At 55.9% G+C, this 26,172-nt stretch overlaps 2 protein-coding genes across 2 annotated transcripts in view; one reads left to right on the top strand and one right to left on the bottom strand.

Moving 5' to 3' along the window:
- Positions 1 to 2,298: 2,298 nt before the first annotated feature.
- Positions 2,299 to 5,102, top strand: IER5L (immediate early response 5 like). The gene has a single exon (XM_069772192.1). It carries the CDS (start codon positions 2,686 to 2,688, stop codon positions 3,685 to 3,687), a length of 1,002 nt encoding a protein of 333 aa, XP_069628293.1. The 5' UTR covers positions 2,299 to 2,685; the 3' UTR covers positions 3,688 to 5,102.
- Positions 5,103 to 13,842: 8,740 nt separating this feature from the next.
- Positions 13,843 to 26,172, bottom strand: part of PTPA (protein phosphatase 2 phosphatase activator) — a 30,356-nt gene continuing 18,026 nt past the window's right edge. The window contains exons 9-10 of the mRNA XM_069772169.1: positions 24,391 to 24,498; positions 13,843 to 18,637 (exon numbers count right to left, since the gene is read on the bottom strand). Coding sequence (XP_069628270.1) covers positions 18,563 to 18,637; positions 24,391 to 24,498 — 183 coding nt within the window. The 3' untranslated portion in view covers positions 13,843 to 18,562. The remainder of the gene's footprint in view (positions 18,638 to 24,390; positions 24,499 to 26,172) is intronic.

Below are 26,172 nucleotides of genomic sequence, written 5' to 3'. Positions count from 1 at the left end.
CCAAACCCCAGCCCTGCTGCACCCCATATTATCTGCACAGACCAGCTCCGGGTATCACCTCCTGGATCTCCAGCTGCAGTACAGCCACAGGCTTGAAAAAGCCAACCTGCAGGAAGGACTGCAAGGGAGAGAGAGTGGTGGAGGACAGGAAGGATACAGCACAATCCCCCATCTCCAGTGCTGCCCATATCCACCACCTTGAGCTACAGCCACCCTCTGGACAGGCTTGTGATTATTTTTCACATTATGAACAAGGAAAGTGGGTCAAGAGCATCCTACAGGAGTTTGGGAATGCACAGTGTCATTCACCCCGGTTTGCATGACTGAGGGCAGATTGTGGAGAAGGTTGCTCCACAAGCAAGGTTGCACAAGCAAGGAGGACCTAGCCAGCTGCCGCTCAGGGGGCAACAAGCTGCCCCAGCCCCACTGCTGTCCCAAGCACCCTTCCACATGGAGAAAAATCCTCCATGGAGCTTGGCCTGCTCCCATTCCCTTGGACAGAACACACAAGTGAGCTGAGCCAGTGAAGTCCAGCCAGGCCAGGAAGCAAGCAAAGCCCCCAGCCCTCCGAGCATGCCCCCACAGCCCCGGGCTTTGCACGGTGTCCCCAAAGCTGACGAGTCCAATGACCACCTTGCACGACTGCCCCTGCGGTTTGGAGGTTGTGCTGCATCAGTGGGAGTGAGGTCTTCAGAGGTTTGCTATCTGGTGGGCTCTCCACAACCTGCAGATACAAGGCTGCCTGTAGTCACTGCTAAGGTATGCACACTAGCACGTCCCCCAAAGCAGGCACCCAGCATGAGGAACCTCCGCAGTCAGTGGGGGAAACCCCCTCCTCTCTCTCCTGCCTTCTGCTTTCTACAGAAGATGCTGTTTCAGAAGCAGCTTTGCAGCTCCCGTTGCCCCAGCACTGCGGTCCCTCCCGGGCTCCCCAGCTCACGGCTCCTTTTCCCACCAAGACGCTGCAGCCCCCCCCCCAGCTACACACCTACCCCCAGCTCTTACCTGTTGGCCAAGGGCTGCTCCTCTGCAGTGACACCAGCTTCCTTGAGTACTGCTGCTCCCCCGGCAGATGACTGGGTCCCCCGGTGGCCAGGTCCTTCAGACCAACAACTACAGGGGCAGCCCTGACCCCCTGCACCCCCCCAAACCCCATCCATCCCAGAAGCGCCTGCCCAGACCCCTCACATCACATCACCCTGAGGGGGCACCTATTAGGAGCAAGGTGTCCCCCCACCCACCCACGCCACCCTGCAGATTCAAGACTGTTGTGTGCAACAAGGTGGGATGGGAGCCCTTAATTAGCAACAACCCGTGCACCGACCTGCTCCCACTTTGGGGGAAAACCAGGTGCGATGGGGGCTGGTGCATGCTCCTTGCTCCCACGCAGGGGGGGAAACCTCTGACTCCTCTCCACCGGCTGTGGGGTGAAGGTGAGTGCTTGCAAAGCAGGAGAAGGGGGTCTCCCTGCCGGGGCGAGGGGGGAACCAGCAGTACTGGGGTGCCCCGAGCTCTTCTCATCCTTTAAGGCTGCAGGGCTGGGGAAGCCCAAAGAGGAGGGGGATGCACCGGTGTCTGCGGGGGGAGGAGGGGCAAGGGGCTGCGTCCAGCCGGGAGGGGGGGTGTGTCGGTACCACTAAGGGTGTTGGGGATAAGACAGCGTCCCCGGGGGTGTCACAGAGAGAGGTGCAGGGGGCCCGGTACCCCCCAGAGAGCGGAGCGGGGCGGCCCGTACCGCGAACCCGGGAGGGAGGGGGGGGGGGGGGGCACCCCCGCCCTCACGGTTGCTGGGGGCCGCCCACCGGGGCGGGAGCCGCCCCCCGCTCACCTGTGTGAGGGGAGCGGCGCAGGGAGGCGGCGCCCCGGCCCCACCGCCGCTCCGGCGGGCTACCCGTAGCCCAGCCCGCCGCCTCCGCCCCCCGCCCGGCCCGGCCGAGCCCCCCGCCGGGTCCCCGCCGCCCTCCTGGGCCGCGCCGCGCCTGTCAGCATTTGAACGGTGCGAGGGGCCCGCCTCGCTCCTATTGGCCGCCGCGCCCGCCCGTCAGGCCGCCCGCCGCCGCCCCGTTGGCCAGGCGCGCCGGGAGGGCGGGGCGGGGCCGGCGCGGTGCTATAAAAGGCGGGGGCTGGGCGGGCGGGCGCTCAGTGCCGCTGCGCGACAGGTACCGGCCGGCGGGGGGAGGGAGGGAAGGAGGGAGGGACAGGGGGCGGGGTGGAGGGAGAGAGGGGGCGGGGCAGGCGCGCGCGCGCGCGCGCGGGGAGGGAAGGAGGGCGGGCAGGCGGGCGGGGGCGGTGCCGCGCGGGGAGGGCGGGGGCGCGCGCGGCGCTGGTGGCGCTGCCTGCACGCGCCGTTGCCTGCACGGAGCGCGGCGGCGGCAGCGGCGAGCAGCAGCAGCGGCAGCAGCAGCAGCGGGAGCCACCGGCGCGCACGGCGATGCCCGCTCTGCTCCCGCCGCTGGCCGCCCCCTGAAGACACCCCTCTGTATTTCCCCCCCCTCCCCTCCTTTCCCCTCCGCTCTCCAGCGACCTCAGGCTCTTCCCCCCCTTCCCCTTCCCCCCCCCCTTCTTTTTCCCTTCCCTCCCCCCCCCCCCCGCCTCTTTATCCTCCTTTTTTGCGACCCTCCGCACCCTCCCGGTTGCCGTGTGGATGCGGCCCGGGGTGCCTGGCTGCGCGGGTGGCGAGAGCAGATGCTGAGGGGCCGGAGGAGGATGGAGTGCACCCTCGATGCGCAGAGTTTGATCAGTATTTCCCTGCGGAAGATCCACAGCTCCCGCACGCAGCGAGGCGGCATCAAGCTCCACAAGAACCTGCTCGTCTCCTATGTGCTCCGCAACGCCCGGCAGCTCTACCTGAGCGAGCGCTACGCCGAGCTCTACCGCCGCCAGCAGCACTACCCCGACGGCGCTCCGCTCCTCGCCATGCCCGCCTGCCCGCCGCCCGCCGCCGCCCCGCCGGAGCTGGCGGCGCTCCCGCTGCCCGCCGACACGCAGGACCGCGAGGCGCGGAGCTGCGCGGCGGCGCGGGGCGGTGCGGAGCTGCTGGAGGTGCCGGTGTGCGCGGCGCCCCCGGAGCTGCAGCGAGCGCCCTGCAGAGACTCGTCCCCGGGCTTTTACCGGGCCGCCGGTAGCGCCGGTCCCGGCGGTGGCGGCGGCGGCGGCGGCAGCAGCGCGCCCCCAGGGCTGCTCTACGCCGCCGGCTGTGACTTCGGGAGCGGCGGGGCGCCGCACTGTAGCAGCCGCACCACGGTGCTGGATTTGGACACTCACGTCGTGACCACGGTGGAGAACGGGTACTTGCACCAGGACTGCTGCTCGCAGTGCCCCTGCTGCTGCCAGCCGGCACCGGGGCTCGCTTCCCCGCCGCCCACGCCGGGCACCAAGCGCAAGTATTACCCGGGGCAGGAGGAGGAAGAGGAGGGGGTGGAGGAAGGGGAGCCGGGGGGAGGCGGGGTGGCGGGCGGCCCCCCCTTCGCCCCGTGCACCAAACGCGCCCGTTTCGAGGAGTACAGCGCCGAGCACCCCCAGGACTCTTCCAACATCTCCAACTTGATCTCCATCTTCGGCTCCGGTTTCACGGGGCTGGTGAGCCGGCAGCAGGCGGACTCGGAGCAGCCCCTCAACGGGCAGCTGTGCAGCAAGCAGGCGCTGGCGAGCCTGGGAGCCTGGACTCGGGCCATCGTCGCGTTTTAGAGAGGAGCGGGGAGCAAAAGGGAGGGGGGGGCGGGTGTGTGCGTGTTTGCAAAACGGGGGTGCGATCCGAGGGACAGCGGTTCCGGAGGGGGGGGGAACCCTGAAACAAAGGAGGGGAGGGGAGGGTTGGGGCGAGGGGAGGGGGGGTGGGGGGTGCCGAGGGGTGCGCAGGGGAGGTGGGAGGGCAGAGCCACGCTAGTGTTTTATAAATTGTACAATAAAGAAAAAAAAATCTAAGATCTTGGGACTTTATTTTTGCAGAGCTGAGAGAGAGAGAGAGAAAAAAAAACAACAAAAAATAAGCAAACAAACGGAAACAAAACAACAACAACAACAAAAAAACAACAACGAAGCACCTATTTAAATAATCCTCTTTGTGTCCGCTCGGGTTCTCTTCGCGGCGGGTTTCCCGGGGCCGGTGCTGGCGGCGGGGAAGCGCCACGTGAGAGCCGGGCCCCGGCCCCGGGACCCCGCGGCGGGGAGAGACCCCGGCCCCCTCCCCGCCCAGCGGGGTCCCTCCGCCCCCGGCTCGATTGGTTTTGGGGTACGGGGAAGGGAAAAAGCAGCCGCTGCCGGTTGGCTTTTGTGCGTTTCTTTAGATATTTAAAAGAAAGGAAAAAAAAGGGGGGGGGGGGTTGGGGGGGCGCAGAAATGAAAACATTTCAACTTTCCTCCCAGAAGAAACGTGTGCGATGTGACTTCTCCTTCCCACCGCTTGTGCCAGGGTAAAGCTGGAGGGTTACGAGAGCTGAAATTTAGGGGAGGGGGGTGTGTGTGTGTGCGGGGTTGGGGGGGGGAGTGGGGGTAAAGCAGGGGCCGGGGGTCCCTCCGGGCTGCTCCCCGCCGCGCCGGGGAGGGGACGAGCCGCCCCCGGCAGCCCGGAGCCTCCGCCTCGGTGTGTGTTTGTGATGCCGCAGGTAACCGTGTAACACTACTCACGTCTCCGGTGTGCTGTGTCGGGTCTCTCACTCTTTTTTTTTACCCCCCCCCCCTTTTTTTTTTTCCTTAAGTTGAACTGTTCTGGTTTCAGCCTTCCCAATCATAAAACCAGCATTGTTTGGTCTTGTGAAGAGATCTGTCTCCTGTAGAGTCTCTTGATTTTTTTATATATCTTTTTTTTAAAAAAAAAAAAAAAAGAAAAACCTTTTGTTGTAAAAAGGTGGGTTTTCTGGTCGTCCCCCCACTCCTTGTTTTTTTTTGCAGCCTGCCCACTCTTAACTTCACGGTATCAGCAGTATGTATAACTGAGGATGCTTTGCCAAACGGTCTGTTGGGGTCTTTTTTTTTTTTTTTTTCCTCCTTTTTCTTTGTTTGTAAGCCTGTATTTTTGTGCATATGGAATTGTATATCACCGGGTAAAACTGTTCAGATTTGTTTAAATTTATAATCTTAATAAAAAGTCGATTATAAAAGTTGCTGTGCCTTCGCTTGCCTTCACACCGCAGCCCGCGGACACCCCTCTCCTGAGCCGCCGCTTCCCCTCTGCACCGGGGAGCCTTTGCGGACGCCCCGAGCCCCCCCCCCCGGCCAAACCCCCTTTGTCCCCTCCCCAACACCATCCAGTTTCACCCTCGCCCCCCACCACCACCGCCCCCCCCAGCTGACAGGAGACAACACCACCCCCCCCCACCTCCCTTAGCTCTGGAGGTGCCACGCACGGCGAAGTCCCAGGTGGGGAAGGGGCCGGGGCTCCCGTCGCCTCCCCGCTTCCCTGGGCGGGGGGAGCCGGCAGCACCCCCCGGCCCTGCCCCTACCTGCGCGGGGCTCCGCGGCCCGGCCGCCCCCGGCACCTGGGCAGCGCCGCCGCCTCCGCGCTCCTCCGCGTCCCCCGATGGGCTCGGGAAGTTTTTTTTAAGTTGGAGTTTGTTATCACCGCGCGGGGCCGCTGGGTGGTGCGTGCGGGTTTTTCCTTTTTTTTTTTTTTTTTTTTTACCCCCCCCCTTTTTGTGTATTTTTTTTTTCCCCTCCTCTCCTTTACACCACACGAACGAAGCCGGGGGCGCTCCTCCCCCTCCCCCGGCCCACCTCGGGCGGGGGGGGGAATTTTCTTTTTTTTTTTTTTTCTTTTTTTTTTTAAAACCCGTGCAAAACGCGCACTTCCCAGCATCCAGCGCAAATCCCGCAGCTGGCGCCGCTCCTCTGCCCCCCCCACCCCCCACCCCCTGACCCTCCCCGAGCATCCCCAGACCCACACACGGACAAAACCCCCTCCCCAGCTCCGCGCATCCCCGCGGGAGCGCAACCTTCCCCTCTCCCGAAGAGAGAGAAGCCCCAAAAATGGAATTGCGGAGCCGGGAGAGGGGGTGTTAAAGCGGGGGGGGGAGTGCTGCTCCGCGAGGGCGTTACAGCCGCAGACGCGCCGAGGCGCGGAGCGCTCCCCCCGCCCCGGCTCGGCTCCGCGCACCGCTCCGCCACTATAGCGCCCCCTGGCGACCGCCGCGGGAGCCGCAGCGCCCGGCTGGGGCTGGCGGGGGGGGGGACGCGGCCCCGACCCCACTGCGGGACAAGGGGCTGCCGCGCTGCTCCCGGCCCCGGTGCTGCTACCCCCCGGGGCAGCCCCGTCCTGCTTAGGAAGCAGGAGCCGGCTGCGGGGGCTGAGCCACGCTCCCTTCTTCCTGCTGCTTCTCCAATTAGCCCCAGAAAATAAAGTAAAATTTAAAATAGAAAACCCCTGTCCAGGCGCAGCAGCACTGGTGGGAGCACCGCTGAGCACGCAAACGCTCTGTGAGACTCAGGAGTTGGATGCTTTCAGCAAGGGAGATGCACCCGTGGACTGGGGAGAAGCCCTCTCCCTGCTCCAGGCCCTGGGGCTGGGACCCCAGGGCAGCCCCAAAGCCTCACCTGGCCCCATCCTGCTCCTCTACCCTGGGAATCACAGCTCCCCAGCATGGAGGAGGCTGGAGAGAGGCCCCAGTAGTGGGATTATCTCCTGCATGCATAGCCTTGGCTGCTGCACACAGTATTTGGGGGAAGTTAGCCTTGGCTGCTGCACACAGTATTTGGGGGAAGTTTTAAAAACCAGGTACTTCTGCAGATGCTTACAGGTCAGCACAGCTGGGTGCTGAATCCCAAACCTGAAAGAGCCCCTGCCCCGCAGCTCTCCATCACACAGCCCAGCCAGAGAGGGACAGAGCTTGCTTTAGCTGAACAGCCACCTGCACGCACTCATCAGCCTCCCAAACCGCTCCCTGTCTCCCAGACCTTGGGGTTTCCAGTGGTAAAGAGACCACCACCAGGAGAACCCCCCGTTCCTGCAGGACTCGACCACCCCAGGCACACCCATCCCTCTGAATGTCTCCTCTCCTGGTGGGAGCCAGCCCTCACCCCCACTCATGGTGGAAGTTTCTGGGGCTTCAGTTAAGGTTTCAAAGGCTGGAATTGGCAAAGACACCTCTGCATCACTGGTAACCACGCAGGATCACGGAGACAGGGTGCATATGCCACAGGGACACTCATAAAAATCCCTGACACTGAGGAACGAGGAGATCCCACAGCTTCACGGAGCCGCAGAGACTCAGACGCTCTCGGCGGCGCAGTTATTTATTTATTTTAAACCCTGGTACATGACATTTCTCTTCTTACGAAGGCAGCAGCAGCAGAAAGCCCATCACACAGCCTCCCTCCTGAAAGCAGAGCCTGGAAACCAGAGTCTCATCTGCATATTCATAAGTACCTGATAAATTAATCATGATGGCAGAAGCATTCAGGCTAGAAGGGAGGTGACAGGGGAAGGTTGCACCCCCCAACACAAGCCCATCCTCACTCTCGCACACGCTCCTTGTCCTCCAGGCACAAAATGTTTTGATCCCTTCACAACTCGGTTGAACCACCTGGGCGCTCGCAGGGAAGGGGGCTGTGCCCCTCGCACATGCTGGTAGGCACCCATCGCCTTGACCCCCCCACCCCTCCGGTCCCTATCTCCGCTGAGAGATGCTGAACAGATGGGCTGGAGCAGGGCGGAGGTCCCAAAGTCCGGAGGAGCTCAGCTTCCACCGCCAGACCCCCCCCAACCCAGCCGTGAGCTCTGCTCCCATGTCAGCGCCCGTCCCCATCCCAGATCTGCCCCCCAGCACAGTTCAACGTGCCCCAGCACTGCCCGACCTTAGCGCTGGCATTTGCTGATGCCGAAGAGTTTGAACCTAAAAATCCTTCCATGTCCTCTCTTCTGTTAGTGCCCCCTTGGATGGGGGTGAACGGGCATCACTGGGATTTTGTGCCCGGCAGCCCTGGAGCAGAGCAAGGCACCGAGGGGGCTGGTGGAGTGTGGCTGGCGCAGACCTGCGGGAGGTGGGAGATGGGGGTCCTGCACCAAGCCACGGCAGAGGGAATCGCCTCCCTGCACACACCGCTCGCTCTGCCAGCTGTGAGACAGCTGTGGCCTTCCCTTCACCGCGCAAAATGCTCTCCACGGGCAGATCCAGTTCTTGGGGTCTCCTCAGTGTCACTCTGCTGAACCCCCTTGGTTTGGGGGAAGAGTCACCCTGCCCCGGGGAGAGATGCTGCCTCCGGTAACAGAGACAGAAATTCAACCTGAAGCTGGTGCAGCGCCTGAGCCCTCCCCACTTTCCCCAGGAGCTGCCCTCAGCAGAGCAGGCAGGAGGGGCAGAAAGCAGCTGGCAGCTGCCTGCAGAGCCCAGGAGGGTCCAGCACAGCTCTCGCCTTTATTTCCCCGACCTGGAGGCAATCACAGAGGTGGCTGCAGGGCTGGGCTGGGCTCACTGACAGCGGAGGGTCAGCGCAGTCACCAGCACCCACAGGTCACAGGGCTCTGCCCAGCACCAGCAACACCCCACGGGCGTTTGGAGGGCTCAGGTCTGGCATTAGGAAGTCAATCCAGTGCCAAAGCCAACAGCCTGGCCAGGTCCTCGCGCCACTGGAGTGCCTCAGCCTGGGAGAGGACATCGCTGCACACCCAGCAAGTCCCTCCACACCAGGAGGGACAAGGATGGACACGGTGATGGAGAACTGACCCCTCTCACCTCCCAGGCTGCCAGCCCAGCTCTGCCCCCAGCTCTCCTGGGAGGGGTTGGGCACCCACCCAAGGAAAACCCACCCTTGCACCACGAGCTAGGCACTGTTTCCCAGGTGCTGGCGCACAGATGGAGCTGCTCAATGTCCTCAACCACGAGCAGCAAGAACAAGACTGCACCCAGTCCCAGCAGCACGTCCCCAGAAGACCAACTTTGTGCTCTGCCGGTCCCAGTGCAGGACCTGGCCGTCCTTCAGTCTGTCGGCTGTGAGTCAGATCCCTCCCATCTCATCTCCCCTGCTCAAATACGAATGAGCAGAAGTATATTTTGGGATCTGCACGTGTTAGCAGATGTTTGGAGTTGTCCCCTGCAGAGAGAGCAGTAGGAGAGCTATGGAGGACACAGCAACGTGGTCGAGAGGCCACTCCTGTTAGCGGTGTGTTTAATATGTTGGGTTTGGTCTGGGCCTGGGTAATTAGCATCTGAGCAGTAATTATTCACACTTGGCCTTTCTATAGCCTGCTTATAGATTTGATGATTAATGTTGCTCCTTGAGTTAAGCCTACCCTGGATTTACCAGCACACGTTGGGAAAGTTAAGAGGAGGCTGTTGTGTGACAGAAGATGCTGTCCCTTATATCTAACAGCAAAAACAATACGATAGAAAAATTAGAGTAAAAAGCACTTGGCACAGAAGCAGCAGACGCTAAGCACTAAGCAGCCATCTCAGCAACACACCACTGCCACCATCAACGCACGAGTATCGCGGAGAAGAAAAGCCTCCCCCAGCATTCGAAAGATGCCACCGCCGGATGCTTTGGGGGTTTGCTGGCACCACAGAGACACAAGCTGGGCAGATCCCTGCAGGAAAGCAGGGGCACCCAGACCCCCTCAGCCACCTTTCCACCACATAAACCCAACGAGGTGTCTCCAGAGAAGGACCTGCTACCCCCACAAGCTGGGAAATGGGGAAACCCAGCTGCTAACATCTCCACATTGGGAGTAATACAGCTCAGCCAAGCAAAATCCATAAGCCAGCAGTGGGCTTACCTGCTCTCCTGGGCACCAGCTCCCCCCAGCATCGCTGCTGGCCGCGGGCGAGGAGGCTGCGCTGCCCATCGTGGTCCTGGTCCCCCCACAGAAGGACCTGGGGCAGGTTTGCAGCACCACTGGCCGAGACCCTCGGAGGCTGAGTGCTTTTCCAGCTGCTTCTCAGGGCAAAAGGCATTTCCAGCTGAGCTGCTCTCTGGGGTTTCTGTGCCAGGCAGGCAAGACAGCCACGAGCTTCATCCAGGATCTTGCCCGATGCCAAACAGCATGTGAAGATTGGCATGGAGAGAAGGAGCCAGCCAAGCCCAGAGGCAGAGGCTGGCTCCTCTTCCTCAGGGGGGGCACTGACTGACTCCAGGTCCTATAGAGGAAGGAGAGGAACAAAGAAGGGGAAAAGCCCACCAAACCCTGCTCTTATCCCCACACCTGCGGGGACGAGGCAGAGCATTAACCCCGTATGTGCTACTGCCCAGAGGAGGGCGAAGGGCTTTCCCTGGAGTGATGAAACCCCCATGAGACACCCAGGATGCTGCTGTGGACCATCCCTGCTCCTTGCTACCCTCCTCCTGCACCTTTCTGATGTGGGAAATGGGGACCGTGGCTGCAGTGCAAAGCCAGAGGCACTTCTGAAGTCGGTCCCGACCAAATGGGCTTTTCATTCTCCCTAAGTGGGGTAAAGTGAAAACTCATGTCTTTTAAGCTTGGGGCTGGACTCCAGCAGCCGCTTCATGGCCCTGCTCAGGCTCAGCCCCGCACGGGCAAGAGCAGCCGCAGGCTTTAGGGCAGCCACACCTGCCTTGGGTCCCTGAGTATTTCCACACTTTCATTTTGGGGTTGTTTTTTGTATAAACTACCACCAAAGAGTGCTTTCCCCTCCTTTTCCTCACCAAAATGAGGCTTTTGCATTGAAATATGTGAAGCTGCTTTTTTTTCCCTTTTTCCCCAGGTTTTACAACATGAAAGTAGATGTTGATGTGAACGGAATTTTGAAATTGGAGACGGGGAAGTTCTGCTCCGAGAGGCGACTATTTGTTCACAAAATTGCCTCTTTTCAAGCTCCCCGATGAAATTCTGCACAATTATTTTTTTTTCTCCTCCTCACCCAGCCAGCCTGGTGCCCTGCGCTGCTCCAGCTTTTGTTTCTCCTCCGCTCCCTAGTGAGGATGAACAAAACACCACCACGACGTGCCGTGCCCGTGCCCACTTCTCCTCCTCGCCACGGCTGCCTGCAGCGGCTGCCGCGCACAACCCCGTGCTGCCTGCACCCTGCCTGGTGCTGCCGGCGTTAGCACACACGCTCAGCAGCATTTGGGGCTGCACACCCCAAACAGGAACCTGCTCCTGCTCCATTTGCAAACAGGGTGCTGGGGTGTCAGGGTGCTCAGGATTCAGGGATATTCCTATGAACTCCCCACTAGCAAAGAGCCAGGGCTTGTTGGACGCACAGCTCGGAGATCAGCGTTTCAGAAACCCACTGTTTCATTTGCTTTGGTGCAGGAGAGCAAACGCCAGCCCAAAATCCTTGTGTGAAGTGACAGGCTTCACCCTCATCAGCCCCATGCTGGTGTAAGGCAAGGGAAAGCTTTGCAGATGGCTTCCAGCAGGGCTCGGGTCGGGATGCGGGATGACCCTGGGCAGGGGCAAAGCGGCACCCTGAGTGTGGTCCTACAGATGCCACAAAAGCCAGGAGGACTCTCAGGGCCAGAGGACAACCCCCAGGTCCAGGCTCTACAGCTGCTGTCCTCCATCTGCCCCCAGCAGAGGCCATGCTTGTGGTCCCCGCAACACCACAAACATCCCGGCTCTTCCACTCCCATATGAACCAGAGGCGAGAACATGGTTAAAAAGCCCCAAAAGCCAGGACACGAACATCCCAGGCTCTGCGGCGCTGTGTGCTGGGCTCGGTCCTCCGGCTCGGTGACAAGGAGAGATAAGGGGGAGGATTGAGCCTTCAGTTTGTCCCCCTGGAGCTACCGCTGGATTAACTCAGCCTAACATTGTTTAAGGAGCATTTACATGCAGAGCTTCTTCAGCTTGGCCCTCTGGTGCCTGCTGGGTTAGGCAATGCCTCTGGCTTATACCTTGGCTTGGAATTTGTTGACTCTGGAAAATCCCCAGGTTTTGGAGCACATCTATTAAAACAAGCAGCGCTGTGGTCATCCAGGCTCTTCCCCTTCTGCCCATGGACCACGGAGACCATGTGCTCCGGTCCAGCGTGAGAAACGGCAGAGCCAACCGCCAGCCGGAGCGGATCAGCGGTTCCTGGCATGGTGCTTCTAATGGGGCACCATCTCCACAGCCTCGCTGCTACTTTATTTGTCCCACGGTCCTCCAACACCAGCTGGAGCATCTCAGAGATGCATGTTCAGGACAGGCAGGATGAGGGATGCAACCGAAGGCTGGCAGCTCCAGCAAGAGCAGCACGTGGAAATGCTGCAAGATGGGGCACACCTGGTCCCTCTGCCCCCAGTTTCAAATTTATCTTCTTTTTTTTTTTTTTTTTTTTTTTTGTATCTTAGGTTGCAGTAAACAGGACCACACCACCAGGCTGGACTGAGTGGAAACGCGAGGAGCTGCTAGAAGTCATGAGATGCTCCAGCCAGGCAGTGCAATGTGCAGAGAAGCCAACCCATGCCCCAGCTCCCTGGATTTCATGTTACTGATGTATTTATGTCACCTCATGCCCAGATTTACTGGGTTTATGAAGTAGGACAGTGCTTTTACTCTTGGTCACCAGGTGGGAAACTGAGGCAGTGTCCTTAGTTTAGGTTACAGCGGGGGTCTGCGGTAGAGTAGGCAGCTGAGCCCACATCTTCTGAATCCATCCAAACCAGCGGGCAGCTCTCTCATGTATATGCAATTTATGTTTGACTCTCTCCCCTGGGACTCATCTCCCATCTTCCCCCTTTAATTATAAAAATTAGTAGGTTTGAGGTATATCTGAGGGGTTTTCTTTTCCTGTGTTGACAAAGTGCAATACTTGATGACTCTAACCCCAAATTCTCTGTGACACAGATACCCTGGCAATTATAAAATACTTCCAAGCTCGCTCCATAAACCCCTTTGCTGTTGCTATTAGTATGCATTAACATTTTATTGGTGTTACAGGATGAAACATCCAGTCTTGCAGCTCCAGTGGGCTTGGGGATTTCCAGCATCCTGCAATATGTATCCGTGCAGAGGAAATTAAAATGTGGATGGATCAGCAAGATACAGTCAAATCCTCTACAGTAATTTGGAGAAGACTAAACTCTGGTGCTAGTGGAGCATATTCCAAGCTATCTAATAGAGAGCTGATGATCTCTGTAACAGCCTTTTTGTAAGTTTTATTCTTGCCTACAAGGGAATTTTTTCAAAGGGGATATGTAATACCTAAACTAATATTTTTAAAGGTATATGCTCTGAACATGGAAAAGTAAGACCTTTGCAGAGCAGTTGCTTTCAGTGATCAGATAGTACCCAATAAAAGAATACGCTCCAGTATCTTACAATCTAGCTGGAATTTCTTTCTAACCACCACACCAGTCAATTTTATATAGTTTGTAACCATTATAGGACATTATCAACTCTTAGAAACATTGGCATGCTTTGCTCCTTTAGCAATAGTACAACATATATTTCCTTTAGCAGCATTACCACTTGAAACCCAAAGTGTTGTGTCTACATGAAGGCTATAGAAGCGCAGTGCTGGTGTCCCTCATGAACTCTGCATAGATGAAGTGGTCTACAGCCACGTAACTATTCACCAGGCTGGAGTCCAGCACTGTAGACCTCACCATCTCCAAAAAAACTGTTTCCACACATAAAACTGGGAGGAATTCATGCCAAAATGGAGAATTTGGGCACCCTGACTTGTGCAGTGCAATCTGCTCAAGTTTATCTCTCCCAGGTGCCTTAGAAACAGAAGAACTGACAAGGAACTGCTCCTCTGCTTTCTCTCCTTCCTCCATTTATAGGCTCAGCAAATCCTTGAGCACATCCTTAATCTATTTTTATAAAAGGAAGTGAGTATGTGCTCAGGAGGACTTAAACACACACCTCAGTGCCGGCTGGATCAGGGCCCCGCAGTGCCATTCCTGCAAGACCCCACTCCTGTTTCCATGGGTTTGCACACACCAAGCATTAAGGAGCCCGAATTCTGATGAGGGATTTCAATGTTATTTATTATCTGTGTTACAGTTGCAACTGGGAACATGGGGGGTGACTCGTTCCAATTTTAGTGACAACTGTATTTACGCCCTGCGTAGAGCCAGCCGATGTAGACATTCCCAAGCCCAGGCTTTTTATAGCAAGCAGAAGCACCCACTCCACCCCCTCAAAAGCCTTTTCTAACCTCTGAAGCCTGTTCACAGCCTCGTGCTCTTCAGAACAAGCATATCTCCAAGCTGAAGATGCCCATCATGGTTTAGCCTTCGCTAAATCTCATGTGGAGGCAGCCCTTTTTCAATTTGGCTCATCCTAATTTGAAGTTTGGCACATTTTTTACAAGATCAGTCCAGGGAAAGACATGTCCGTCCCCAGGACGTTCAAGTTTGTTCCGATGTCAATGGGAAGAGTGCTCATCCACCAACAGGGAAGCAACGTTAAAGGATGAAGATCTCTCCTCTTGGCTATTAGAGCATGAAATGACCTCCAAAAGCCCCATTAAATTCTGTATCTGAGCTAGGAGAGTCCTTGTTGAAGCAGCAACGAGATTCCTGTGAGCTTCTCAACCATGGAAGGTTCCCACCAGCACGTTGGCAGTGGAAGAGTTCAGGTTATGTTAGCAGTTATCGTTAACCACCAATTCCACCTTCTCCCACCCATTTCTGCCTCCTTCCCTTTCTGGGGAAGGAAGTCAACACAGTTGCAGGGACACACTGCGGCATCCAGGGCTCTTGTGTGGTTCAACACCAGTTCCTTGGGGTACGAAGTACATCTTTGTCCTGGAAACTACCAGCTCAGATTGTGCTGCTCAACAAATGCTGGTCCTGCAGCGGGGACTTCTTTGTTTATTTAATAGCAGAAACCCAGCACTACGTAATGGAACTGAGCCGCACACCAGGGACAAGTTAATACAGCAACAATGGCATGAAACAGTTCTATTTTTTATTCTTTTACTACTATCACCGCACGAGGCTGCTTCTCTTAACTCTTACTTCATTTATTACTGGCTGCCATGAACGATCATTTATAAAGGAGGGCTGCAAAGAAAGAGACAGGGGAAGGTTGACAGCGATTTGCGAAACGCGGCCCATGTAAAGGCAACAGCTGTTAACCAGAAACACAAACTGGCCTATGTATTGCAACCCCAAAGGATCCAGTTCGGAAAACTGAATTTAAAAAAACTGGCTTGGTCAGTGGGCTGAGCAGGAAGATGGTGAGAAACCCACACTACGTCTGCTTCCCCTTCACTGCACGTCATGTTCACCAAGGGACACGTTCAAGATGAATTCAAGTGCCTTCAAAGAAAACATCTGTGATCCAAGATGACATTTCTGCACACTATCCATCCCTCCACGCTGCTGCCACTTTTAGCAACACGCACTCACACAGTTGGTCTGCGTTGATGGAGAAGATATAACCCAGTGACAAGAAAACCAGCATTTGCTAAGCACATCTACGCTAGCTCCAACCGCTCATGAGAAGGTCCAGGTATAATTTTCTATATAAATCCAGCAAAGCTGCTGAGCTAAACTGATGCTGGAAGTCCTGAGTCAGCCCCTACAGCAGGACAGGAAAAACATCTGAAAAAAAAAGGTTCCAGTTCTCAGCCTGCCTCAGAAACAAGGCTCAAACATCCTTTGGTTATGAGAGTCTCTGATCTTCAAGAGGTATTTGCTGGCCTGGGAATAGGCTTTACACATCACCTACCTGCCAAATCCAAGCTGGGAGAGAGGGGGATGGACACAGCAAAAAAGGTTAAATAAATAAAGCAAACATACTATATGACAGAAAGACACCTAGGAAGGATACAAAGACAGACCGGATATACTTGCTTCATGCAGTTAAATAACAAGTCAATTTTGGTGCAAGCAAGAGATAACCACCGACACGGCAAGTGCCTCCACAAAGCCTCTTCCCTGTGCCAAAGGCTCCAGCCATCGGCTTCACTGGCTCTGCTCCCAAAGCCAGAGCAAACCCCAGTCCAAGAGAGACCAACACAGTCACCAGTGCAAAACACAGAGACTTTAATTAAAACCACAACGTAGGAGGAGATGGGGGAGTGCTGCTTTGGACATCGAGCAGCCCTGGGTGCTGCTACATGTGCGGACCCACCAGGGGAGGAGCAGAGCCCTGAGAACCAGTGACAGACGTTGGTGCGAGTCAGAGGAAGGCAAGCAGCTGGCTGCCACGTTAACGGGGGCACATACCAAGTGGGCTGATAAGACTCAAGAATTAGCTGCTTGAAGTCCAAAAATCCCTAGCAGGACAGATGTGCAGACTCAGGCAAGCAAGAAACACAGAGCTCTATGACAGCCTCCTCCCACCTCCTTGGCAGGTCCCAAGCCCAGGGACACCGTCCCCAGGGAGCAGTGGCTGCAGCTGCAGGGGAAGGAAGCACCTCCCCACCCTTTTTTGGGGCTGTATGTCACATTCTTGGTGTCCCTCCCATGCATGGAAGTCAACATTTCCACCCATCTTTTTGCATGGAAGCCCCATTTCTATAAGATGACCAGGAGAAATGTGTTCCCGACCCTTGGACAGCTTTGGGAAACCAGGGGCTTTAGCTTAGCCACCGCCAGCCAGATGCTGCACAGCTAGTTAAAGCATGGTGACGCTTGCCAAAAGCCACACAGCAACATGAGGGGGCACAGGTGGAGATGCCTGGGGTCTCTGCTCTAGGCACTGGCTGCTGAACTGCTCCACTGGAGATGGACTCAAGTCCCAGCAAACACACAGATCTCCAGAACCACTCCAGGACTGGATCCGTTTGGAAAGCCAAAATAAAACACATGTCCCATTTTGGAGCAAAACAAGACTTAACCCCAGTCTTCCATTTTCATTTAAAATGCAAGTTTATAGAGTTGTTTCAGGCAGGTGAGAAGATCCTTGCCCTCCACCCCCACCCAGGACCAAGCCAGGAGCAGACTGGACAGTAGCAGTGCTAGAAAGCTCTGCGGACACCTGCATTTCACTGCCTCTTAATTTACTCTTTTCTTGCTCTTCCTCCCCTGAGCACCTGCAAGAACCTTTACAAGAGGGAGCAAGTAGGTCTGGCAAAAAGAAAATCATGGAAAAAAAATATATTCATAAACAGGCCTTTCCCTCCACACACAGCCCCACAGTAAAGCAGTGCAGCAGCAAAAGCCAAGCAGCCTGGCTGGGGGCAGCACCACCGCCCCCTCCATGGTCTGCAGAAGTACCAGAGAAAGGATCCCTGCTGCCCCGACCCCCAGCAAACACCAGCCCAGAGCCATGTGTGTCCCCCCTCCAACACCCTGCCTGGGAACCCCAAGAAGAAACATCCCCTCTCCAGCTGCGAAGCTGTGGACCACCTCGGTCAAGACCTGTGGACACCACAGCTCATCAAAAACCCAGCACCAGCCGTTTCTGCCCTCGTAGTGATGCTGCTGGTATGATCCAGACCACATCTCCATTCATTCACCTGCCTTCGAGACGCTGCTGGTGGTGGCACTGGAAGTGTGGTCCCTCTGCTCGAGGTCCAGCACAGCAACACCAGCAGGGAATGACAAAAAGAAAGAGCATTCTCCAGGTATAACCCGCTGTCCTGAGCTATTTATGCTTTTTGTTTCCAGCGCAAGTATATAAATGCATGTAAAGCTGCATGCTTGCCCGCCCATGCTGCCTTTGCTGCAGGGATGCCTCCCTAAAAGAGCAGGGGAACATGCTGCTTCGTGGGGAAATCCCTTTGCTATGGGGCTGTCACTACAATTTATGACCAAGCAGTAGCAATCACAGTCACCTTGTGCCACTGAGGCCAGCCCAGCCCCAGGGCAGCAAAGCATGGAGGAGGAAACAGGGAGTGCAGAGGGCAGGTTGGACCCAGAGATGAACGTGTGCGAACATGTGAGGTTCTGTGCCTGTTAAGAGGGAGCCTGAGCAGGCACCGCTCAAGCAGTGTCTTTGCATAGCTGTTCCCACAGAGCCGGGTCCCTCCAGGGACCTTGTCTCCAGCTCCAGAGCCAGCTCAGACCCCTGCAGCCCAGAAGGTTCCCAGCTTCACCCGAGAAGAGGCAGTAGTGGGAAAGGAAGACCCAGGGAACCTTGCAGAAAAGATGGAGGGAGGGGGCTTTCCTTGCCCAGAAAAAGGGAGAGATGGCACCCTGGGCTTCCAGCAACCCACAGACATTCCCTACAACTTCCTTTACCCATTTCAGACCTCCCCATGCAGGCAGAGGTGGCTGCCTACAGACACGTGCAGGCTCACACCTCACCCCTCACAGTGGTTTCCCAAACCAAACAGCAACAGGAAACTTAAGTGAAATTCAAAAGGGAAATTGCAGTTACCACTGCCCAACACATACACACGTGCCTTCCTCCCCTCCACATCCCCTCCCTCCCCGGAAGGGAAGCAGAGGGCCTTTGCCCCAAGGCAGCCCCTACTCAAACCCCATTCACATGCCCAGAGCCGTACACAGCAGTTGTGCTGCCCATGGTTGCAGCAGAGCGGAGAAGCACAGCCCCGGCTTGGTCACTGGCAAGACATCCCCGTGCTGGGGATGTGCAGGAGGAGCCGCTCCGGGTCCCGTCTCCCGTGCAAGGCCGGCGAGTGCTTTGGATCTGTGGTTGCCGATGAGGATGTGCAGGAATGAATGGGCTGTGTGTAACGGGCAAGGTGATGAGGAGGGGGTGAGGGGAGGAGGAAGACCGCCGCGCTACACCTCTGCTGCCTCGACTCCTCCTGCGGCCTCCTTAGGACGTCACAGGCTGGATGGGGAGCAGGCTGCCGAACTTAAAGTGCTGGATCACAGGAAACTTCTCCAGGCACTGCAGGAGGGGAGATAAAGACGGGTGAATTCAGGAGACATTGCCACCTTACAGACACAGCCAGAGCTACATCCTGCCTCTGTGGTCAGGAGGCAGCGAGCTTGGGGCCACTCAGCTCAGCTGCAGGCAAAGGGATCAGATCCATGCCTCCTCTCCACATTCCTGCCAGGCTCCTCAGGCCAGGAACACTTCACAACCCCATTCCCCTTCCCTTCAGCCAGAGCATTTTGCTTGCTGAAATTCAGACCCGGAGCATGAACAGAAGAGGCATGTTTATGTCAGCTTTCTCTCTCACCACTTCTCCTTGCTCAAGCTGATCTCTTTGAAGAGCTTCACCCTACAAACACTTTGAGAACTGCAGAAACCCCCTGGGAAAAGACTCTCCCTCCTCAGGACAGTGCCCACACGCTGGGTTCAAGGCATCATCCTGCAGCTGCAAGGTGCTGCCCAAACTACATTCCAGATTCTCAGGTCTTTGATAGACAAAGTGATTTTGCTGCCATAGTTTAAGACGTCATCCTCTTCCCAACAACCCCTTACCCCTGAAATTCCCACCCCCCATTGCAGAGTAATGATAGAGGGAGTGTGGATCACAGATCAGTCACATATGTCCACTACAAGGAAGCTTAGCTCAGAGCTGCTTCTTCCAGCTGGGAGAGCCGGGCTGCGAAGGCACAGCCCCTTCTGCTTACCATCCTGCCAGGGCAGGAAGGTCAGTGACTGTGGTCAATAACCACGTCAAAGTTTGCCAGCGCTCGCCTGGCAGAGCCACTCAGAGCTCTGTTTTTTTGAGTCACTGCAGATTCAGACTGCCCAAAACTCACAGAGAACATAGAGCAGACTCACCTCTAGAGACACAAACCTCAGCAGTACGTGTACACCAACACAGCAGCTGCATCTACACTAACATCACCCATTTTAGTTGTGAGTAGTTGTGCTAAACAAGGGCCATAGACCACCTCACTGAGCTGCAATGGGGATGCATCTACCAGGTGACTTTGGGGCATGGCTAGTGAGATGGCGGCCACCTCCTTGCTGCAGGCAGAGGGGCAAGTTCTTCCCTCCCTAGACAGCACAATATGAAGAGGAGAAAAGAAACCCAAGTGCCTTGTGTCTTGGGAGGAGAGCCTTTCCTCTGTACGCAGCTGAGGCATGGGTCTGCTCATGGGAGTCTTATTCTACAGATGCGAGGTACGTACAATGAAAGCACAGCAGCTACCAACTAACAGGACTCTGTCTAGTCCCAGCAATTCCTTGGCACAAACAGCATCTGCTCAGAGCCAGGGTGGATGGAATGCTGCACTAGGCAGGCGCTCAGTTCCCCACAAGCTGCAGACCCAGCAACAGGAGGGTGTCAAGGCCACACCAGCTCCTGCCTGCAACCAGCAACCTCCAAGGCAGATCTTGGGGACAAGATGCACGGCTCATTCCTCCAGGCAATTCTTTGAAGCACAGTTTCTTCCTACCTAAGGAAGGCAAGAGCCATGTTGTAGTTACAACTCTCCATCAGAAGGAGCCTTGTGCCCTCCATGGAGCTGAGGTGAACCTGCTGCAGCACGGGAGATCCAAGCTCTGGGGATGGGGAAGAAGTCATGTGCTGCAGACCGCTCTTCACCCCAGGGCAGGGCACAGGCAGAGGAAGGCAGCCTGCCCTTGTGCTGTCGTCATGGGCAAGCAGGAGGATTTGTGCTCAGAAGCCCAGACCTATGGTAATCCCTTTGGAGCCAGAGGTCAGACAACTGGTTCCAGCACAACTGAACTGCCTGCAAGCACACTGGAGCCAAAACAAGTTTGGAGGTGGTGAAAGCACAGCACGGCTGTATCCACTCCTGGGGAATAACAGCCATATAGAAAAACACAAGCCTTCATGGCAAGGCACCAAGAAATAAGTCCTGCGACCATCAGGGCACATCACCTTCAAAGCCTCCTAATGCTCAGAGCTCCTGCCATCTCCCAGCACAACCATTTAGGCAAACCCTCAGAGGAAACAGTGCTGGATAACAGTGACGTGAGGGAAGAACAAAGAGAAATGAATATTGGAGATGTTGACAGCTAGAAATGTCAGCCCAACTAGCTCCAAGGAGTCCCACGGAAGACCAGACTAGTTTGGGCTCCAGATGAAGAGACTTTACCACCAGTGGGAAGAATAGATATCCATTCCACTTAATACATCGTCAGCCCAAGAAGAGACAAGCAGAGAAAATTCTCCTCTATCAAGCAGGATTAGCACAAGTTTACTGGATTATTAGTGGTGCCAAAAGACAGGACCCTCTTTGCATCACTTATGGGTGAAACTGATGTAGCCAACACTAGCTCAATGGAAGGCACAGGCTTATTTTCTTCTTGCCACCATCTTAATCACAGTGAAAGTCTGCTTGGGACTACTCAACTGGGGAGTAGGTTCATGCATCAAGTCCAACCTTCAAAGATGGAACTGGGACTAGATTAGTTACAGTGGAAAGTATTTCCTGACTGACTACAGCAGAGAAGGAAAGGTCAGGAGACTCAAAAGCAGGCTCAGGGGAAAAACATCAAGGCTGCTGCTTTAACCACACTCTATTCTGTCGACTTCTTAACTCGCCTTTGATGGAGAGAATAAGAAAAGCCCTTGCACTTTCAAGCAAACACGTCTTCACCCATTGTATTTATATTATAAATAGACACATTTGAGATTTCATAAACACACAGAGCTGAAGACACATTGTCTTCAGTCTGCTGCCCATCCACAGACCCTGCAGCAAGCACCCTGGAGTGCCTGGATCCAGACTAGAGCTTCCAGCCACATGGATGCACCTGAGCTTTCTGTCAGCTGTTTGAAATCATCCTATTGAGGGGACAGAGAAGAGATAAAACATCCAGAGTGCTTTTTAAATGAACCAGGTCTAGGCACTGCCCCACTCCTACCAAGTAAGAACAGGTTGCGAGTGAGCATTTGATTTTTCCTAGGCTGCTTCCAGCAAGTGACCCCTTTGCCCTGCTGCTCCTTCCACTCAAAACCTGGTCACCACCAGCACTGCCCGGCACCAAGCACTTCTCAGCCCCCTCAGATGTGTTAAGGAGCTGGAGCCTCCATCGGAGTGTCTGATTTCACCTGATCTAATTGCAACGGGTGATCAGAGGGGCAGGGAGAAGGGAGGAGGGGAAAAAAAAAAAAAAAAAAAAAAAAGGAAATCTTGCTCTCAGCCAGTCAGACAAAAAGCAATACCACAACCCCAAACCTTCCCTCTCTTTACTATCACACACTCTGAGCTCTGCCACAGAAGCTGCCTGCCTTGAGCTGGACAAAGACCCATGTCAGCACTTGGGGGCTGTTGGCTCACTTATCTTCTGCTAATGTTGGCGGTGGCTAATTGGAGAAAGACTGCAACCGTGAAGGCTACACAGCTGGGTACATCAAGCAGAAACTTGCTCTGGGAGCAAGCAGCAGACAGACAAGATCTTCAGCAGTGACTCTGGATGCCTAGCCTGAAACACCCAGAAGGGTTCAGTTTTCAGAGGATGAAGCCTCAGCGACTCCTGAACATTGTCATTCCCAGAAAATCAGTCAAAGAGATCCTCTAGTTGCAAACGTTGGTAAAACCTGCACAGACAGGCACACCATAACTGAAAGCTCTGCCCAGCCACACTGCCATGTTCATGTTCCTCTCGTCTCCCAAGCCAGGCAGGAACCAGCTGAGGCAGTAGCAGGGTGGGACACTCCCCAGAGCAGATATAAAAAAACAGTGAGGACTCCTCAGCAGAAGTCCCCCCTCTCCTCTGCTCATCCCGGTGAACACGGGCACCATGCAGTGCCAGGAGAGAACATTGCTGCATGAGGATCACATGCTTAGGAATAGTCCTTTAAGATCTACAAATGTTATTTGAGGAAAAAAAAAAATTTAAAGCGCTTTGGTTGACTCAACGTTTTCTATACCTTAGTCTAAATCTGTGTCGTTACGCTTCCTAGCAGTTTTTGCATTCTCCCCTTGATACAGCTACATCTCTAGATATTTCTAGAAACCCACCAGTACTGCATCCAGCATTTCCACACAGAATGTCATCTGCTATTCAAAACGGACCAAGGCCTCCAGAAAAGACCATGTCTTGGGTGCACCTAGAAGAGCCAAAGAATCTCCCAGTCTCTAGAGGATCCCCAAGCTGTGCTGTCCCCAGCAGGCCAGGAAGATTTGCCAGCACATGGTGGCCCCAAGACATCAGTGGACATGCACATTGCACTGTGGGCACATCACTGCCAAGCTCCTCCAGCCATGTACGTGGTGCCCATGTGGGAGCAACCATACAGCACAGGGCACGCAGGACACCAGGCAGGAGCACCTGAAGAGCATGGGGCACATGGGGTGCCAAGGGAGTACCCAAACAGCATGCAAAGGAAATGGTCCAAATGAAAGGAAGGACCAAGGCAGGGCTGTTGAGGCAGCAGCAGATCAGGCTCCAGGTTTTAGGGGACCCATGTTTCACTTTAACAGCACTCCCAGGGCTGGGGTCTTTCCTGCATACCCCCCAGCTCTCACATCAGAGCCTCCAGCTCAGGGTTCCCAGCAGACAGTGTCTCCAGCCCCTGTGACCACACTGTGAGCGGGGACAGTCCCGGAGGGGCAGCCCAAGGGCACCCCTCCGAGGAGCAGCCAGTGGAGGGGGTTGACCCCCAGCCCTGCTTCTCCTCTTTGGAGGCCGGGAGGAAAGCCGAGCTGGGGGCGGAAGGAGCCAGCGGGCCTGGGAGTGACACCTCGAAGATTAGAGAGGTATGTGGCCTGGAACCTAAACACAGGATGTGCAGTGCAGAGGAAGGGCTGGGGGAGGGAGCACACTGAGTTCGGCACAGTTAACCCCTTTGTGCTCCGGGCCTGAGTAGAGCTGCCCGCTGAGCCTCTGCCATATGTCCCAGCAACAGGAGCATGGCTGATGTGAGCAGAGACCACAGGGTATAAGATTAACTCCTTCAAGCACCACCAGTCTCCCCGGGTGCAGCAGGGAGCTGCTCCATCCCTGCTCCTCCAGCGTCTTTAGCACAGCCAGTGCCTCCCTCCAGAACCAGCATGGTCCCATCCTTCCCAGCAAGAGATGCTGTCTGTCGGCCTGTCGGCCATCCCCTCCGGAGGCCCAGATGTGGTGGTTCCTGTCCTGCTTCCTCAAGCTCAGGTTTAGCCTGAGCAGGAAGGAGAGATAAGGGAGAGCCAAAACTGCCCAGTTCCCCAGGTCAGGGTTCGCCAGGAAAGCCTGCTGGGGCACAGCCAGCAGAGCCCTGGCGGATGGAGGGCTGCCAAGCCGATGAGGTAGCTGTGGCCTCACTGGTCCCGCACACTGCACATGGACTCGTAGTGAGAGGAGATCGGTAGGAAGCATTCAGCCTGCTCTAGGGCTCTTGAAACATGGGATGATAATTTAAACTAAGTCTCCTCCAGCTGGTAAATAGCAGTGCGGGGACCAGAAGGACAAGCAGGTCAAGACATCGGCCCTAATTCAGGGACTTGCAACTTACACTATGGGAAGACAAGAAATGGCAAAAGTCATGTCTGCAAGGAATGGCCATTTTGGGACTGTTTTGGGGGCAAACACTAGGCAGGCTGGAGCCTCCTTCTAGCCAGCAGCACCTAAACTGCCAAGGGCTCCCAAGCCACATTCAGCACAGGGTAGCAACTGGCTGTGATGGGGCCCCCACACCAAGGAGCAGCAGAAGAGAAGAGCTGACCCACAGTGAAGTGGAAGGGAGGAGGCATGTGGCCAAGCAGCCTCCCCCTGCCCACAGTGCTCACCTCTGCCTTGTACATGCGGATGAGGCCCTGGTTGACCTTGGACCAGGAGGGCACAGCGCTGATATTCCAGAGCTGGTTGGAGTGCTCAGCAAAGGGGCCCGTCTTCATCTGAAAGAGACCCGAGAGCAGGGCTGAGGGAGCCAGGCCAGCCAGGAAGCTCATGCACCAGCAGTGACTCACGCTCACACTCTCTCCAAGCAAACATTCCCACCAAGCCCTGTGACCCACGCACCAGCCACCTCACTGCGCCTTCCTTCCCTCCCTCCCCGCTCCCTCCCGCTGTGGCCACATCACATGAAGCTGTGGCAATCCAGCTCCCCCCCTTCCCTGATAAAATTAAGCCTTTTCCTGCCACGCTTTCCTAATCAGGCCTCCCTCTACACACCTACCTTTTAACGACTGCATTAAAAAAGCCCCATGTCTCATTCTCCCCCCCAGTAGAACTCGGCTCAACGTTGTTCCTATTCTACCCAGAAACCTCCCAGTGCAGCACTGCTGGGCTTTCCAAGAAAATGACTCATTCCCCATTCAGATCAACAACAAGCAGCAGCGACAACCGCCACTGCCTTCCCTGAATACAGAGGGCAGCGCAGGTTGGCAGCAGCTCCGGTGTCCGCAGCCCACTCCACACCTGCCTCTAGCAGAGGGCTCTGGGGGGAGGCAGGAGCAGAGGGGACACGCTCCAGTCCTGCTCTCCAAACTGGCTCCAGAACTGTGAGTTGCTAGCTTGCAGCAGATGCTTTACTTTTTTTTTTTTTTTTTTTAAATACTCCAGTGTTTCTCCTCCCAGGGCGAGGGGTTTGGAGGAGAGAGGGCAGGCAATCAGGGACAGTTGCATGTAGATTCCCTGGGTAGTTGTCTCTCCTTCTCCTCCACGAACAAAAAACAGACCCTCAGGGAGAAAAAGAAATACAACGCAGCCACTCTGACTGAGTGAAGTTCCCATGACATCAGAAACCACAAGGCCGAAGCTCACGCTAAAAAGGAGCGTGGGGAGAGAGGAATCTCTTGGACTCTCGTTCTCAACTCAGGGCTCGAACAACTAACCCCTTCCCTCCATGCACGCACAGGCCTGGAGTGAGGGTGGGAAAAGAGCCTCCAAAACCACCTCTGCCTACTGTAAAAGCAAGCAAGGCTGATCAATCTGCTCTGGGAGATTGCTTGCTGCCTTTCTGCAAGGTCTGCGTAGCACCAGCCTGCAGCAGTGAAAGAAAGAGGGAAGGGAGCAGAGGAACCCCAAAAAGACCACTGCTTAGAGGACAATGTGTTTCAAACCCGCTGACCTCGGGGCTGGAGCACCGGGGGACGCAGGTCTGTAGTTTTGCCTGCTGCCGGGAGAGCGCAGACGCATCCCTGCTTCCCCTAGGCAGTTCTCGTGAGCTGGGGGATGACGGATGAGCCGCTCAGCCGTTCCCGCTCCCCTCTGCTGTGCGCGCTTTCCTTGCAGATACAAGATGAAACGTGCAGATACACAAAGCACGACGCTACCCGACAGAGCCGGCGCGTTAAGTGCAAGGATTTGGCACCAGTGGGCACCCAAGTTAAAGACTGCTGGGGAGCTCAGTGCCAGGCAGTTCGCTCAACGCATCCCCCCTCCCCATACAGGAGATTTGGCTGCATGCATTTTGACATCAAACCTTCCTCCAGCATCACCACCCTTTGCAGCGGCACAGCTTGCATCAGCCACCACCACCACGCTTTGCTTCTCCCCCCTTCCAAAGCCGGAGCGAGTGTGCTGGAGAGCGCAGAGAAGGCAAGTGTGGCTGGCTGGCCCCATGCTCA

Source organism: Haliaeetus albicilla, chromosome 26 (assembly GCF_947461875.1).
Source record: "Haliaeetus albicilla chromosome 26, bHalAlb1.1, whole genome shotgun sequence".
NCBI lineage: Eukaryota > Metazoa > Chordata > Aves > Accipitriformes > Accipitridae > Haliaeetus > Haliaeetus albicilla.
The sequence above is the reverse complement of the archived record's forward strand: the minus strand, read 5'-3'. Positions and strand labels throughout refer to the sequence as shown.

What these genes read in the sequence shown, in the direction of transcription:
- IER5L (XM_069772192.1), top strand. Translation starts at nt 2,686, where the DNA reads ATGCTGAGGGGCCGGAGGAGGATGGAGTGCACCCTCGATGCGCAGAGT.